This window comes from Astyanax mexicanus, chromosome 3 (assembly GCF_023375975.1).
Source record: "Astyanax mexicanus isolate ESR-SI-001 chromosome 3, AstMex3_surface, whole genome shotgun sequence".
Classification (NCBI taxonomy): Eukaryota; Metazoa; Chordata; class Actinopteri; order Characiformes; family Acestrorhamphidae; genus Astyanax; species Astyanax mexicanus.
The window spans coordinates 51057664-51074255 of record NC_064410.1 but is presented as its reverse complement, the minus strand read 5'-3'; the positions used below and the strand labels follow the sequence as shown (position 1 = coordinate 51074255).

The 16592-nt window shown below is 38.9% G+C and overlaps 1 protein-coding gene across 5 annotated transcripts in view; it reads left to right on the top strand.

The window, feature by feature from the left end:
* Positions 1–16592, top strand: part of csmd3b (CUB and Sushi multiple domains 3b) — a 524461-nt gene that overhangs the window by 418274 nt on the left and 89595 nt on the right. For all 5 annotated transcript variants that reach the window (XM_022683312.2, XM_049475470.1, XM_022683311.2 and 2 more), the window contains 4 exons: positions 5885–6001; positions 7527–7736; positions 8958–9146; positions 10674–10851. In XM_022683312.2, coding sequence (XP_022539033.2) covers positions 5885–6001; positions 7527–7736; positions 8958–9146; positions 10674–10851 — 694 coding nt within the window. The remainder of the gene's footprint in view (positions 1–5884; positions 6002–7526; positions 7737–8957; positions 9147–10673; positions 10852–16592) is intronic.

Genomic DNA, 16592 nt, shown 5'->3' with positions numbered 1-16592 from the left:
TTTGTCTTTCTTAGGCCAACTGTTTGAGCCCCAGCCAAGCTGAAAATCCTGAAATGCCTGGCTCAATAATTAACCGCCCAGATGCTTACTCATATCTTTAATGAAAACACTCCCAGAACCCACTATATGACTTTTTTTAACAAATTTCAGAGTGCTTTCTGTTCAGCTAAGATAAGAGCCAGCCTGTCTCTGAGCTTGAGCGAATATGAATAAATGAAATGGTACAAAAAAAACCTAAAAGCATTTTTCTAAATGGCTGGCTAGGTTACGTGGAATGGGTTTCAGTGACACAAACGAGGTTAATGTTACACTCGGATACTGACAGTGAGCTTTATGTGATAGGTTATACTCTTCATCTTTTTTCATTGCAAGGGTGTGGAACAAAGTATAATTAAACACTGTTTTAGAACAATTTTTTATGGGAAATATTAAGAATGTACTTTAAAACTTTTTTTTTTTTAGAATTTCTGAAAAGTTTAGCTAAATCTGGAAAATACGAACATTTTGATAGATCCTGTTTTACTGAGAAATGAAGGGAGTCATTTGGTGTTGGTGGAAAATCCCATCTGGCACTAAAATTGTCCAAATGTAGGTTTCCAAATGGAAAATTTAAAAACTTACCAAAATGAGTTTAAAGTATAGAAATGATTAAGGAACTGCTCAAATTGTTTTGTGTGCTGAACAGATGGTATGGGCAAAAAAGCGATTTCTTTGGAGATAAGGGTAAACATTTATAGAGAGTGAACCGAGAATGGATAAATGATTAGCGACAGCTGCATCAGCTTGAAGGTGCCGGGGAGTTGGTAGAAATCATGGCTGAGTTACTCGCTGACTTGCCTGCTACGCCTGATAGGCTGGAATGTTAACATGTGAACCGTGTGGTAAACAAAAATAACGAGACTCAATGATATTCACTTTAATGGATTTGTTGAGTAAAGTGATGCCAGGGGGCTTCCCTGGTGGAAGGAGGCAGGATGTGGCAGTTTTCCTAAGTTTCCTGGTCCTTTTCCAGACTTCATGTTGTGGGTGCAGGTTTACAGCCCTAAACACAGGAAAACAACAAGGCTGTGTTTCACGTGTGTAGGTGTAGTTGAGTGTCCGAGTGCTTTGTGTGCTCTGATTTCACCCACACGGGACGCTAAATGGAGGTCCTTTTTCTGCCAGAGCTTTAGCTCTCAGGCTGCTGCTGCTGCAGCGTGAGCTTTCTGTGTGGATAGGAGGCTCTCCCCTTGAGAACACCTCTCTCTCTTTTCTGGACCCAGTGGATGCTTTTGAAAAGTTTGTCACTGATCAAGGGAGTCTTGTTTAGCGCCCCTGTTCCCCAGGTTCGAGTGTGATTGTGTTTTGTCCCTTGTTCTGTCCAATTCCCTCTTGTTTCTACTGCTTTTGAAGATGTGCTTTCATTACTGAGATGTGCGCTAACACCCTGTAACTCATCCTCTGCCACAGTTAGCCCTTTCACCTGGAACCTTTCGGCTCAGGTGAACCCTTTATTTTAGTAGGGATTTAATCATTCTTGAAACATTTCCCTGCTTTCCTATTGGGCAAATCTTTCTTTGTCACAAAGCAGACTATGCCATCAGTCTTTGGCTCTCCTGGAGGCTGAGTAAAATGCAGCAGCAAAAAGAAAAAGAAATTGTCATTCAGATCAGAATTCAGTCAAGTCCCTGCAAATGATTGTACTTTTTGTTCCTATTTAACACTCCTGCTGCAAGGTGATGCTGTTTCCATTGCTGGATTTGGCTCTCAGCTTTTTACCATTAGCATTTAGCGCTTAAGGTATAAGCAAGGTGCAAAGGAAAGGAGAGCTATGCTAATGTCACAACTGGAGCGAACTGATTTGTTACTTTGATAGATGAGCTGTGTTCTGTTTGTCGGAGGTCTGCCAGGTCTGTTTGAAGCGCTGTTTTCTAGTGCCCTGATTCAGAGGTTTGATTCTGGTGTTGTGTGAATCACTCTTAATTAGCTGTTAGCCTCACCATTGTGGACTATACAGTACATGACCTCAGAACCGAGTAAAGGCTGTATCTAACTTAATGAAAAGAGTTTCTAGCATTGATGTGCTGATTGATATCAGCAGGAGTTGCTTCACTCAGTTTTCTTGTATGATTCATGTTAGGGATAAAGCGCATAGCTAACCATTAAAAATAAAATGTTTGAACACATAAACAAGGAGAAAATACTCTTTTTGGTCATTTTCAGAGCACACACGTGTTAGCAGAATAGTATAGGCATTATTTTATGGTGCTGTGAAAAAGTATTTGCCCCCTTACAGGTTTCTTTGTTTTTTGTCATACTGACATTTTTTTTAGAATATTAAACAAATGTAAGTATATCAGCCAAAGATAACCTGGGTAAATAAAAAAAAAACAGAACAATTAATGATGACTTCATTTATCAGGTGAAAACAATAGTAAAGCAAACCTGGTTCTATGTTAAACAATAATTGCCCCCCATGAATTAACTGTTATTAACACATTTCTTTTGGAAAGAGTTCAATTTCAGCAGCCACAACCAGACCTGATTACTGCCAAAGCTGTAGAATTAAGAAATCACATAAATAGAACCTGTCTGACAACATGGAGCAGGTAAAATAGCTAAAAAATTAACCCAATATGCCCTGATCTGAAAAAAAATCAAGAACATGAGAAAACAATGTCATTGACATGTTACAAAGTCATTTCTAAAGCTTTGAAACTCCAGCAGACCAAAGTAAGAAATATTATTCACGAATGGATCACTAATGAGCTTTCCCAGCAGTGACCGGCCTACCAAAATTACTCCTAAAAGGGCATGGACTCTCTTGCGCTGTAGTGTGTTGGTGAGGCAGCATCAGCAAGAGGGACGCTGGACGACTGGAGAGGCTGGTGAGGAAAGCTGGTTCTGTGCTGGGATTAGAGCTGGAGTCCTTAACACCACTGGCAGAGAGGAGAGCCCTCAGCAAGCTGCTGAACATGGTGGGCAATGTTCACCACCCTCTGCACAGCACCATCACCAGGCAGAGAAGCTCATTCAGCGGCAGACTGCTGTCCCAGTCCTGCTCCACGGACAGACTCCGAAAGTCTTTTGTCCCTCAGGCCATACAGACTGTCATTTTGTACTTTATATTTTATTGTATTTGTATAAGTATTGTTTTATCTTATCCTTCCTTTGTAACTTTTGTGTACTGTGTGTACCCGCTGCTGGATGTCCAAAATTTCCCCTCAGGGATAAATAAGGTATCTAGTTAGCTAGCTAGCTATAGACAACTCATCCAGGAAGTCAAAAAAGAACCCAAAGCAACATCTAAGGAACACTGCTGACCAAAAAGAACATAATGGTCCATCTCAGATTTGCCAACAAACATCCTGATGATCCCCAGAACCAGGGAAAATATTCTATGGGCTGGCAGACTTTTTGGAAGGTGTGTCCCATTACATGTGGCATACGACTTAACATATTATTTCAGAAAAAGAACATCATACTGAATGTAAAACATGGTGGTGGTAGTGTGGTGGTCTGGTGCTGCTTCAGGGTCTGTTCAACTTGCTGTAATGGAACTGTTGGAACCGTTGATTCTGCTATTTACCAGAATGTCTTTGCATCAATTTGGGACTTAAAGCTCAAGCATACTTGGGTTCTTTAGCAGAACATGGATCTGAAGCACATCATCAGGTCCACCTCTGAATGGCTAAAGAAAAAAGCAAAATAAAGTGTGGCTGAATAAAAACAATTCTGCCAAGAAGAGTGGGCCAAAATTCCTTCATAGAGATGTAAAAGACTCATTGCCAGTTATCAGTAAAGCTTGGTTGCAGTTGTTGCTTCCAAGAGTGGCCCAACCAGTGTTGGGAGTAACGGCGTTAAAACTTACTAACGCCGTTACTTTTTTTCAGTAACGAGTAATCTAACTAATTACTCTGACTGTAAGTATAACACCGTTACCATTTCCGACACCCCGTTACTGCACTTTACTTTAGCCGCTCTATGAACTTTTTTTTTTTTTTTTTTTACTTCGCTTTGCCCTGGTTAACCCCTCCTCTTTCCTGGTGAAGTGAGGCACAATTGTGACGATTCTGGCCCTAATTAATTCAGTGATTGCCGTGGACAGCCCAAGTTCCGAATTAAGGATGTTAAGCTCTTTTTAGCTGCTCCGGTTTTTGTGGTGCTGCTGCTTTCTCTTTTAGAGCTTAGATTCTCTGCCCGAACCCGACATGACCCGAGGACCGACCCGAAATCGGGCTCCTATTTTTATTTTATATAAATCTCTGGTGTGATTATCACAATGTTGCGAAGTAACCAATTATTATTGTTCACTAAAGCGAACGAAATAGCGAAAACTGAAAGTGAAAAAACATTTGTGTTAACTGAATCTAATAAAAACGGTAATTAAAAGGAAAAAAACATAACTATCTCGAACTGTATTTTGTGTTTATAAAACTAACTAAAACGAACTGAAATTACTGATAGAATACCCTAATTTTCGTGTTTAATTTATTTATAAGCGCTGTTGTACGGCGGAGTTGTTCAGCGGGCGGTGTTGTGCCGAGCGCGCGGCACCTCGTGGTCCGTTAGTTCTTGTGTAAAGCGCTCGCACTAGCCGCAAAATACGACAGAAAACACTGAGAATGTATGGGATTACAATATGAGCGCGAGGCAGATGAAAGAGAAACAGGAGATACAGTGTGTGAGAACATTTACCTGTGAGTAGCTTATACCAGAAATCTCTCTCTCTCTCTTTCTCTCTCACGTTTATTAGATTGATCTCTCTGATGAGATGTGTAAATACTAATAAAAACTAGCAAGCCCACCCTAAAAACTTACTGAACAGAAAAAATAAAAACAAAATAAAATTAAACTATAATAAAAATGAATAATGTAATCACGTAGCTCTGGGCGCACGTGAACGCCTCCGCGTTTGACTTGCAGCACTGTGTGTAGCTGTTCTTAAAAATCATTTTAATTAAATAATAGTTCTATGCTTTTATGTTCCAGTGTTAATTAACATAATTCTGATTATATTTCGCTCATTCAATCAGCCCGAAAACAGCCAGTTTATGGGGTGGATCGGGTCGGGCTCATAATGACAGTTCATGGTTCGGGTTGAGTCGGGCTTGGGCAGAACGTGCGCGGGCTAGGGCTGGGTCGGGTCGGATTTTTTGGGCCCGATCTAAGCTCTATTCTCTTTTGGTGAAGCTGTTATATTAATACTATTTTAACGGTCATTAGATTGTTGTTTTTGTCTATTATTTTGTTTTGTTTATATATACATATTTTCTTTGAGTGTGGCTTGGTTTGTTTAATTTCATCCTCAGACGCATTTTTCCGTTTTTTCCGTTTTTTTCAGTATTACAAGTTTTAGTAATTTTCTTTGGTTGTGTGGAGAATTTCATTTTATTTTTTTGAAATTCGTTAGATTATATTTATGTCAACATTTTGGGTTTATTTTCGTTTGTTATTTTTCTACTAATAATAGTAAATGCATAATTGATTTTCTTTTTTTTTGACTGGCGAATAATAAAAAGTAACGTGATAGTTTTACTTTTACTGGTAACTAGTTACTTTTATAGTGGAGTAACTCAGTTATTTTTTTGGAGAAGTAACTAGTAACTATAACTATAACCAACACTGGGCCCAACCAAAATGCTTTTTCACATAGGGCCAGTTTTGTTTAAATATATTCCTTCTCTTAATAAATAAAACCATCATTTAAAACTGCTTTTATGTTTTTTCATGTTATCTTAGTCTGATAATAAAATGTTAGGTAATCTAAAAAAACGCACATATGGTAAAAAAGCAAAAACAAAATAAATCAGTAAATGGCAGAGACTTTTTCACAGCCCTGTATATAACTAAAATATGATACATCAGTGCTGTTGGTTAAATGTTCCTGTTTGTGCCATTTCAGCTCAGTGTGGTGGATCCATGACCGATGTGAGTGGAGTAATCCTGAGTCCTGGATATCCTGGCAACTACCCCAGTGGTCTCGACTGCACCTGGACTGTCACCTTGCCCATTGGCTTTGGTAGGTATATTTTTTTGTGGGGTTTTGTTTTGGAAATGTTGTTGAATGATTTATAATATACAAAGGAAAAAAATCATTTGTTGTTATAATTTGCATACCCATAAATACTAGCAGCATAGGTTTTAAAACATTAGAGCCCAGAGCCTCAGTTCTGAATATTGAAACAAAATCCAAAATAAAATCAGTTAGTTAAATGAGCAACTTGAGCATGTTATTTTTTCTTACTCTGGTAAAAAAAAGACTAATATTGACTAATAAATGACTAAATTGATTAATACATGACAACAAAAATGTAAGTTTAAAATCCCAATGTAATATAAATGACACAACAATTTCATAACTTCTTTTATTTTTTGTCTCTATAATTCAAGTCAGAACTAGTTCTGTTGAATGTAAAACATTTAATCAAAGCATTTGAGTTGTAAAAATGAAGCTGACCTGTAGAAGAAAAACACACCTATAAAAGGAGCTAGTTTTATCTCCAGCACTAAGATTACATGATCATACATTTACGCATTCCCCTGTGGTGAAGTCAGGATGTTCATTATATGGCACTTCTGGGTTAAAGTGAAGGACAAAGTGCTGTATTGAATTTCGGTGAAACATGTCACCATGGCCTCAATGCTATAGTGTTTGCTGGTAGCTGGTTTAAAATGGTGTAAGCTGACCTTTAATAGTCAGTGTGGTTAAAAAGCTGCCAGTGGAGCAAAACACGTGCGCTATACTGGTAACTCAGCTAGTTAACCAGCTCTTAATCAGCATGGTCCATTAAATTCAAGAAAAACACTTTATTTTTAATAGCAGGAGAAAAGAGGTTTATTTGACTGAATTATCGTGATCTTCAATTAGAAAATATTTAATTTGCATCTAAAATTGATGTAAAACTCATTGATTTTCATAGAATGTCAGAACTGCAAAAAGAGTTCATCACTCATCTTTAAATTGTATTCTCAGAGGTCAAAGCACATTTCACACCTTTATGGATCCAGTAGCATGCAAATGATTTTTGATTAAATGTTTTCAGAATGGCCTCTAATTATAGTAGATGTGCGGTTCTCATACGGTGAGCAATACGTAACTAATTCCACAGCAATTACTCTTGAATTTTAGCATCCAGCATGCACCAAAGTATTCATGTTAAAAAAGTCAATAAAGTTTTTCGTCTAAGAATAACCCTAGTTGTCCTATTTCTCAGTTTTCCTGTCTTCAAAAATAAACTAAATCCTCCTAAGTTCTCAATAATGTATCTGACAGAATGGCTACACTAATTTAGATAACTAATTTGGAGAACTGCAATGAGCTGAAAGGCATCTCAGAAGTCATATGTAATCCAACCTTGGGTTTCAAATTCTGTCAGCCAAGAACAGAAAGCTGAGGCCCTTACAAAAACTGGACAGTTGAGAATCATGTGTTTCCCTTCATGGCTGCAATTTGCCCATTTTAATTTGCCTTTTTCCTGCATGATGATGCAATGTGTCACAAGGCAGTGTTTACTTTAATAAGTATTTTCTGTTTACTTGATCAGGGATCCACCTGCAATTTCTGAACTTCTCCACCGAGGCCATTCATGACTACCTTGAGATCCGGAGTGGTCCAACAGACACCAGTACAGTGATTGATAGGTTCAGTGGGCCACAGGTGCCAGAGCTGCTGTTCAGCACCACTCACGAGACCAGCTTCTTCTTTCACAGCGACTACTCCCAGAACAAGCCTGGATTTCACATTACATACCAGGGTGAGGCTTTATTTATTCAGCTTGAAGCTATTCCAGTGGGTTGCTGGAAGGTTTTATGCATGTTTTAAGAAGGGAGGAAAAAATTACAATTTATATTTATTATTTTATATTATTTATTATACATATTTAATGTTGGTAATTATATAGAAGACACAGATTAAAAAATGTAACCTATGATCAGCGTGTATAGTAAGCAACATCTTTGGTAATAAGGCTGATCTTTTAAATTCATTCACTTTACACATTTGCTTCCTTAGCATTTCATTCAATTTTAATATCTTTCATCACTTGAATGTCATGTCTTGTTCATTTAAATGTTTAAAAGGTAAATGTTCACATCTTTAGGCTGAGCAGAAGTGACATTTAGTTAAAAAGTACACATAATGCTGAACATATTCGAGGAAATAGCAGGCTCTCTGTAGAGCACATCCCACATTCCTTCTTTAAAAGCCTCTAAACCACACTCCCATGTCTCACTGAGAGTAAAAGTCAGCTCAAACGCCTGCAATCACTGCTGGAGGTTTTATGTTACTAGCTTGTTTTTGTTGGGAGGGCATAAATCTTTGAACTCCGCAAGGACTTTCACTTAAACAGCAAGCTGTGGTGCTGTTTGTACTGTGAGATTTTTCTGATTCATTTGTTCTTGGCTTTTTGACCTATAAGTAACCAAATTATCTTCTCTTATTACTATTATATTTCTTTTTTTTTTTTTATGTATCCCCTTTTTTACTTCTCAATTTACAAGACCAATTACAAGACTCACTCATTAGGACTCCCCCTATCACTAGTAATACTCCAACACACCAGGAGGGTGAAGACTAGCACATGCCTCCTCTGACACATGTGAAGTCAGTCACCACCTCTTTTTGAGCATACGTGAGAAAGAAGACAATAGTGCAATAGTGATGGGGGGGGTGATTAAGATGGAATGACAGTACAAATATATAGTCTAATTTTTCCTGTTGTCCTCGAAAGGTTCTGTAACGTTCCAGAAAGCTTTTTTTATTTTTTTATTTGTTTCTTTTTTAAATGAATCAGGAGTGTTTAAATGCATTTTGAAATTATTAATTTTTTGATTGTTTTTTTTCTCTTGTGAAGAAATTCTCTTTCCTCTGTCATCAAGCCAAACCATTTTAGTGTTCCTCAGGCTATTTTGCACTTCAGCCAGCACTGTGTAGTGCTATGTGTGATTATGCCTCTGCTTGTTTTTTCCAAACCCAGCCTATCAGCTGCAAAGCTGCCCTGACCCTCGACCCTTCAGGAATGGCATTGTGATTGGCAGTGATTTCAGCGTTGGCATGACTGTGTCGTTTGAGTGCCTACCAGGCTACTCCCTGATCGGAGAGACCTCGCTCACGTGCCTGCATGGAACCAGCCGCAACTGGAACTTCCCTGTGCCGCGCTGCGAAGGTGACCATCTCACACCGCCCCGCCTTTACACACTGAGCATTCTGATTAAACGTCTGTAGACTACTTATTAATGCTGACTTCAGAAGATTCAGGGTCTGCTATAAAAGAGAACATTTTCCCATTCACTGCTTTGATAGGGTTTCAAAATTGAATGACCCTGGCTTTGCGTACTTGCTGTTTTTCATTTAAAACTGGTATAAAAATGTGCAGCTATTTATATTCCCTGGTTATGGAGCAGCAGACGATAAGCTGACATAAGAGATATGCCTGGGGCTTAGATTCTTATCCTTACCTCAGTTACCATCTCTTAATGCTAAATTATGGTGTGTGTCCTTTTGCTGAGAACAATTGCCCCCTGGTTTATGAGTCAACAGCAGTTTCCTCTGTCCTCAAAAGGCATGAATAAATTTTGTGCAAAAGTAGCAGAATGTTTAGTTTATATTGGGATTATATCTTGGGTTGTTAGTGACCCTGAATTTATATCAAACAAAAATGCATCTAATTCAGCTATTGTTTTATGGACAAAAAATAATGTTATAAAATATAGTAATACAACTTACATTGAGAGACCAACTACGGACTAGTATCATGTCCTCTGACCTTTGCCGTGTCACCATGGAAGCTAAAGGACACTGTAATGACCTGTTGGATTGGCACGTGGGGTCTCCTGCATTTAAGCAGTGTGGGGGATAATGCCTTCTACACTGTGGATTTAATGTTAAATTCCAGCGCTACTTAAAAAAGGAACATCCCATCCACCTGGCACCCACTATCAGACCTTACTCAAACTCACTCACAAAATAATACCTCATAACTTACACAGGTGTGGGCATTCCCAAGCACAGTCTGTGCACTCTGAACAAATGAGTTCCCTAAATGGACAGAAGTTACACACACAGTACTATATAATGTAGCCTGGTTCAAAAGTTCAAAACATATTTTATAGTTCTTTTTTTGTATAGATCCTTTTTATAAATGGTTCTATATAACACCAAAATGGGTTCCCCTATTGCCAAAGGAATGTCACTACAGAAGTACAACAAAATGTAGCTCCCACATCAAACCCATCTTTAGTAGTGAACACACATACACACAGTAGGGAGAGTTAGCACACACCTGGAGTGGTAGGCATCCACCTCAGCACCCAAGGAGTGCCCTTACTCAAGGACACACTTCAGCAATAAATGTTGCAGGAGGAGAAAGCACTGCTGTTTCCTTCACTGCCCCTTGTCGCTCCTTTCTTTCCTGCTGGTTAAGGGGAACGAACCAGTGACCTCCTGGTCCTAAACCTGCTTCCCTAGCTTTTAAAAGTTTAATTAACTTTTACCTGATCTAAAGGTTATTTGGCAAGTTTTTAAAGAGCCAAATTCTTCTGAAGCATTGCTCATAGACTTTGTGGATCTTCTACAGCACTGCTCAAGGAACCATATTTAGCACTATGGTATGGTAAAGAGTGTGTATTTTTGACTAAACTGTTTTTTCCTTGGCCATCAGTAAATCATTGTGACCGTTTGTGCCCCCTCTTAGCTCTGTGTGGAGGAAACATCACAGCGATGAACGGCACCATCTTTTCCCCTGGCCATCCGGCTGAGTATCCCAACTTCCAGGACTGTGTGTGGAGTGTGAGGGTTCCCCCTGGGAATGGCATCTACATCAACTTTACTGTCCTCAGCACTGAGCCCATCTATGACTATATCACTGTGTGGTAAGAGCTCATATGCATATCATAAATATGCAATTACATACTTATTAAGGAATCAATTAATATTCATCAGCCTGTGATCAATAGCGAGTGGTACTGTCAGAGCAGGTTTCTGTGCTAATAACACCAGAGAGAAGTAGGCCAGCTCTGCTGAGAGATTTGACTGATTACATGGCTAAAAGAGTTAATCGACTTCCAGCCTGGAGGAGGAGCAGGTCTCTGGTGACTGGCAGAACTTCCTAGAAAAGAGCAGACTCTGTAGAGCGCATCCAGCTTTGCTGCTCTAAAAGCCCCCAAGCTACTCTCCCACGGGTTTCAGGAAGGAAAATACATGTGTGAAAGCATTTCTACAATACTATGAGCCTGAGTGTTGGGGACTGTAGCATTCACCTTGCCTTGGTTATCATGAGGACACAGGTTTTAAATTGAGATCCATAGAGATATGTGCAAAAAAGCAGTGCGTTTTCAAATTTATCTGCTTTCTTGTATTATTGCAGTAATGTACCACTGCTGTTGTTGAAATCTGAAAATGCATAGAATTTGATTGTATTGCTGCAAAATATCTTTTTGGATAAATAGATACATTATACCTTATTTTTGTCACTATAAGGCGCATCATATTATAAGGTGCACTATCAATGAATGTCTATTTTCATACATAAGGCGCACTGGATTATAAGGTGCATTTTGAGAGACACTATAAGGAACTTCTAATTCAGCCGGTCTTGTCACTGGGTGGTGGTGGGGGGTAGCTATCTAAGTCAAGTAAAGCTAAGTAAACAAAACTGTAATAAAAATACTTTATTTTAAAATCAAACGAATGCTGGATGTAAATCTACACAGATTTATCTCCTTAAAACAGTTTATTTACAGTAAGCTTAAATTCCCACATTTCTCCAGCACTTAGGCCTAGCATTGGCATTAAAGGTTCCAGTAGGCTTAGCCGGGATTAGGATCAGGCTACAGTGCGGTAATACTCCCCTCTAAATGGAGAAGTAGCAAGCATGATTAGCGAGTAATGCTAATGCTACTCCAGCAGTGCTAGCTGGGGTTAGAAGCAGGCTACATGCCGATAATACTCCCCTCTGAACAGTGAAAGAGCTAGCGCGGTTAGCATGTAATACTAATTCTACTCCAGCGGAGTTAGCCGGGGTTAGGAGCAGGCTACAGGCCAGTAATACTCCCCTCTGAGCAGTGAAAGAGCTAGCACAGTTAGCGGGTAATGCTAATGCTACTCCAGCAGTGCTAGCTGGGGTTAGGAGCAGGCTACAGGCCGATAATACTCCCCTCTAAACAGTGAAAGAGCTAGCGCGGTTAGCAGGTAATGCTAATTCTACTCCAGCAGTACTACCCGCGGTTAGGAGCAGGCTACAGGGTGATAATACTCCCCTCTGAACAGTGAAAGAGCTAGCGCAGTTAGCAGGTAATGCTAATTCTACTCCAGCAATACTACCCAGGGTTAGGAGCAGGCTACAGGCCAATAATACTTCCCTCTGAACAGGGAAATAATGAGAAAAAACCTGACCATGTACGCTTTATAGTTTGTATTTGTCTGAACATATTCTCCATACAGGGGGTGCAGTGAATCGTGACATTTGTACTGTGATAATTTGGTACGCATACACAATATATGGTTACACCACTAATTAACATGAATACTCTTACACAAACAGTGAAAAATATATTAAAGTTAAGTTTAAGATCACATGTTACAGCTTTGCACAGTAGTGTGATGGAATTTATCCTCCACGTTTAATCAATCTGTGGCAGTGACGCACACAGTCACGCTCACACTAGTGAACTGGGACAGTGAGTACACGCACCTGGAAAGGTGAACGGCCACTTAAGTCCCTTGGGAGCAATTGTGGGTTAGATATGTTCACCTCAGCCGTGAATGTTGAGGAAGGAGAGAACAGTGATCCTTCATGGTCCAGGAGATCGAAGCAGTGACCTTCTGATCCAAGCCCACTTCTCTAACCTTTACGCTACAGTTACTCTACTCTTGAGTTGCGACTGGTTAGAAACAACCCAGCTGAAAAACCATGCTCCTTTCTTTCATTCTAAACCAGCAGAAACAGAACATTCATAACACACACACACACACACACAAAATATATAAAACATAAAAATAATCATAATGCATGCATATAAAACACTGTAGTTTCACCTTCCTGGAAAGAGTAATGAGGCCAAAATATTTTCTTCATGGCCGAAGTCAAATAAAAATCACTCTAGTAACCATGAGTTTGCTCAGATATATATTTTTCCTCAGTGAATAACCAAGATTTTATTTTACTTATCTGAGCTTTTTTTGATGTGGTTTATTGTGCTATCCACACTCGTTTATTGGGAAATGCAATGGGGCAGAGCTTTAGTTTGCTTTAAAAATAAAAAGCTGAAGCTTATAAAAGCGCTCATAAAAATGGTGTTAAAATTGTTGAAAGTGCCGGTATGAAGCTCCACTTTCCATTTTGTTTTGCATTAGAATGTGTGGAGGCTTTAATTAAACAAGTTTAAAAATCTTTGCATTCCCCATCTCATTTGCATTCCCTTCTCCTCTGAGCTTTGTCTCTCTCTCTCTTACCCTTTAGGAAGAAGCTTTGCCAATTAGGTGTGCTTCTGACTTATTACCATAGCTACCATTTTTGTCTCTTTATGGCAAAATAGCTCATTTGGTAAGCAGCTTTAGTCATGCAGATTTGTAGATAACACTAAGAGAAGAATGGCAGTAGAAAGCCAACAAACAGAAATGAACAATGATTATATAAAACAATGAAACGCTTAGAGAAAGCAGATCTAGTCAGTGCAGTTATCAGGCTTGTGTGAATGCTATTGTAATGTAAATCTCCTTTTGTGGAATGTAAGGGGATGTAACTTTTGTGCCAGTTAATTAATGCAAGCATTGTAAATCTATAGTTTAAACTACAGCAAGTGGAATAGTCTGTCACAGTAGTGTCTTCAGGTTTTACTCTCAGATACAGAGTCAACCAGTGGGCTGTTTTGTAGGGCCAATATTTTTGAGTAGAGCTATGTTAATGGAGACATTTTAAAAATGTAATTTTTTTTTTATTTATTTAAATCTGTTCAGACCAGCCTTTTCACTTTGTATCAGAACTAACCTCTGTCTATATTAATCTGTCTAAAATTGAGCTCACATGACCATTTACATATACTGGGTATGTGAAAGCACATTGTTCACTCTGTAGTCAGTTGTTAAGTTTCAGAAAATACTATGATCAAGGAACAGCAAGGTTTTTTTATTAAAATATCTTTAACAGCAGTGTACTATTAATGCCTGTGCTGTGCTCTTCCTATCCCAGTATTCAGTTATGGGAAAGCAACAGCTTTGGCATGCAGTCAGTGTAGATACAGTAGATAACCTACAGAAGTACCCTCTTTTAGGTTTATATTTATCACCATTCTTAAAGCTGCAAAATATGCCCTTTAACAACCAAATGAAACGTGCTCACTTTCAATAGTCTTACTTCCAAACTGAACCGTGAGGGATTTAAACAACTGCAATATGCTCTACATTCTTAAAAAGTGGCAAATTTGAGCTTGTCATTCACATTACCCACCAATTTTACTACAACATCCATTAAACAGTGCTTGTAATCATACAGTGCTGCACTTTTACACACTGTTTCTCTTTCTGTTAAAGTGGTCTGATTAGTTAGCGTGATTTGAGATACAACAGTATTCTTCACTGTCATTGTTTAATCGCATAATTTATAATATAAAACATAATAAAACTCTGGAGTATACCCGTCAACTCTCATGTATTTCATGGGATTTTCCCTTATTTTATCCTTCTATCCCACTCTGCCTCCATTTTCTCCAAATTTCCCCAAAATCTTCAGATCTTGTAGCTATTTGTAAGTATGACAACTGGACTTATTTGATGTATTTGGTTCATTGCCATCAATTAGACAGATGGCAGGTAGTGTTATGTATAATATTAACTGTAGGACTTGTTTTTTTGGGCAGTGGTGGCTCAGTGGTCAGAGCACCATGTTATTGATGACAGGATTGAAGATTTTTCTACTACTTAAAGCCCACAGGCACCACAGTAATAACCGCTCACTGCTCCAGGCACATGTTTTTACAATGTCACTGTGTATCACTGTGCATGTGCTCACTAGTGTGTATGCATATGTTTGCTTCAGGGACAGGTTAAAGGTGGAAGTCAAATTCCATCTGTGCTCAGCACATGTATTATCCATATTGTTGTCTTGTCTCATCCTGTCTTGTAACATCTAACAAAAAGTAATTCAAAAGATGTGAGGTTGATATACAGCTCATAACCCAGAGTTATTTTAATAAGCATAATTAAATAATTATACATTATTTTAGGCTACACTGTGTATAATCTTGTATACTCATGGATGGAGTATATGGACAGTAATGTGGAAGTGGGATGGCCTAGGACAGAGTGCTTAAAAATCCCTTATTAAAGTTCCTTATTTGAATATATCCTATGAATATATCCTTATTCATTACATTTTTGTAATGACATCCTTATTCATTACATTCATTACATTTTTTGACACCACATTGAGTGGTGTGGACAGCAGGCAAGAAATATAGCAAAAGGGATGCATTTCAAAATAAAACGTATTAATGTGTACAAAGCCTACTTGGATCCTGGTGCACTGATATTGCTGTTGTGTGGGATGTGTAACAATAACTGTAATTAATGTACATGGTGAACTCTCATACTGGAGGTCTCTTTTGTTTGAGAGTAATTCCAGAGGGTTCTTTTACTTATTAATGCTGTTTGCACGCTCTCCACTAGCAGCCTGCTTAAATAATGCATCTTCAGCTGGGCTGGAGTCTGCATTGTTGACCTTTTATTTATTTAAAGTCATCTCTCTGTCTCTGATTGTGTTTATGTAGTTCGTTTCAGCCTTGGAACACTTCTAACAGCTCAGAAAGCCAAGGGACACAGTGCGATATTCCCACACACCAGCACACACACACTTACAAACACACACACACACGTTCTTCGCCATTATTCTTCACTCCTCAGCTCTCTGTGTACCGCATCAGCTCCTCAGTGTGCTGCACCTACTGACCATCTCATGTGTTAAAGGTGACCTAGATGAGAGAATGTCTGCTAGCTCATTAGTCCAGTGAAACGGTACATGGACAAAACACAGCCTCCTCCATGCTCGAGGTTTTCTGCTGCGCTTGCTTAATATAGAGGCAGAGCAGACATGGGGTAGCTGACCTGAACCAGACCACCTCCAGCTTTGGGTCAGGTCAGGTCTAATGTGTACACTGTGCATCAGCTGGGTTCTGCTGTTCTGTCATGGTATAAAGCATTCCTCTCTGACCCCAGATTTTGTAATGATCTCTGGCATCTCACTTGAGATTTTGAACTGAAATTCTTTCTAAAGCAAACAGATGAGACTGTTCTCTTTCAGCTACACAAGGTTTCTAGCAGATGTGAGCAAATTACAAACAGACTTCACATAGCCGTACAAGCAAAAGCAACAGTTATTGTAGCTGGTTAAACCTGACAAATGTGCTCCGGATTAGATTAACACAAGTCTTAGTCCTCTTATATAAAAACTGATTAAGCAAGCTCACCTCGGTTGAGTGATTAAAGGTGATATCAGAGGCAGGATTTTAAGCATTTAAAAGTAAGCACAGTGTTACTCTCAGGCAAAACCTTTATCTAGTTTTGTCTACTGTGAACAAAACTATGCACACTCATACAGCATGCAGTGATTTTATATATA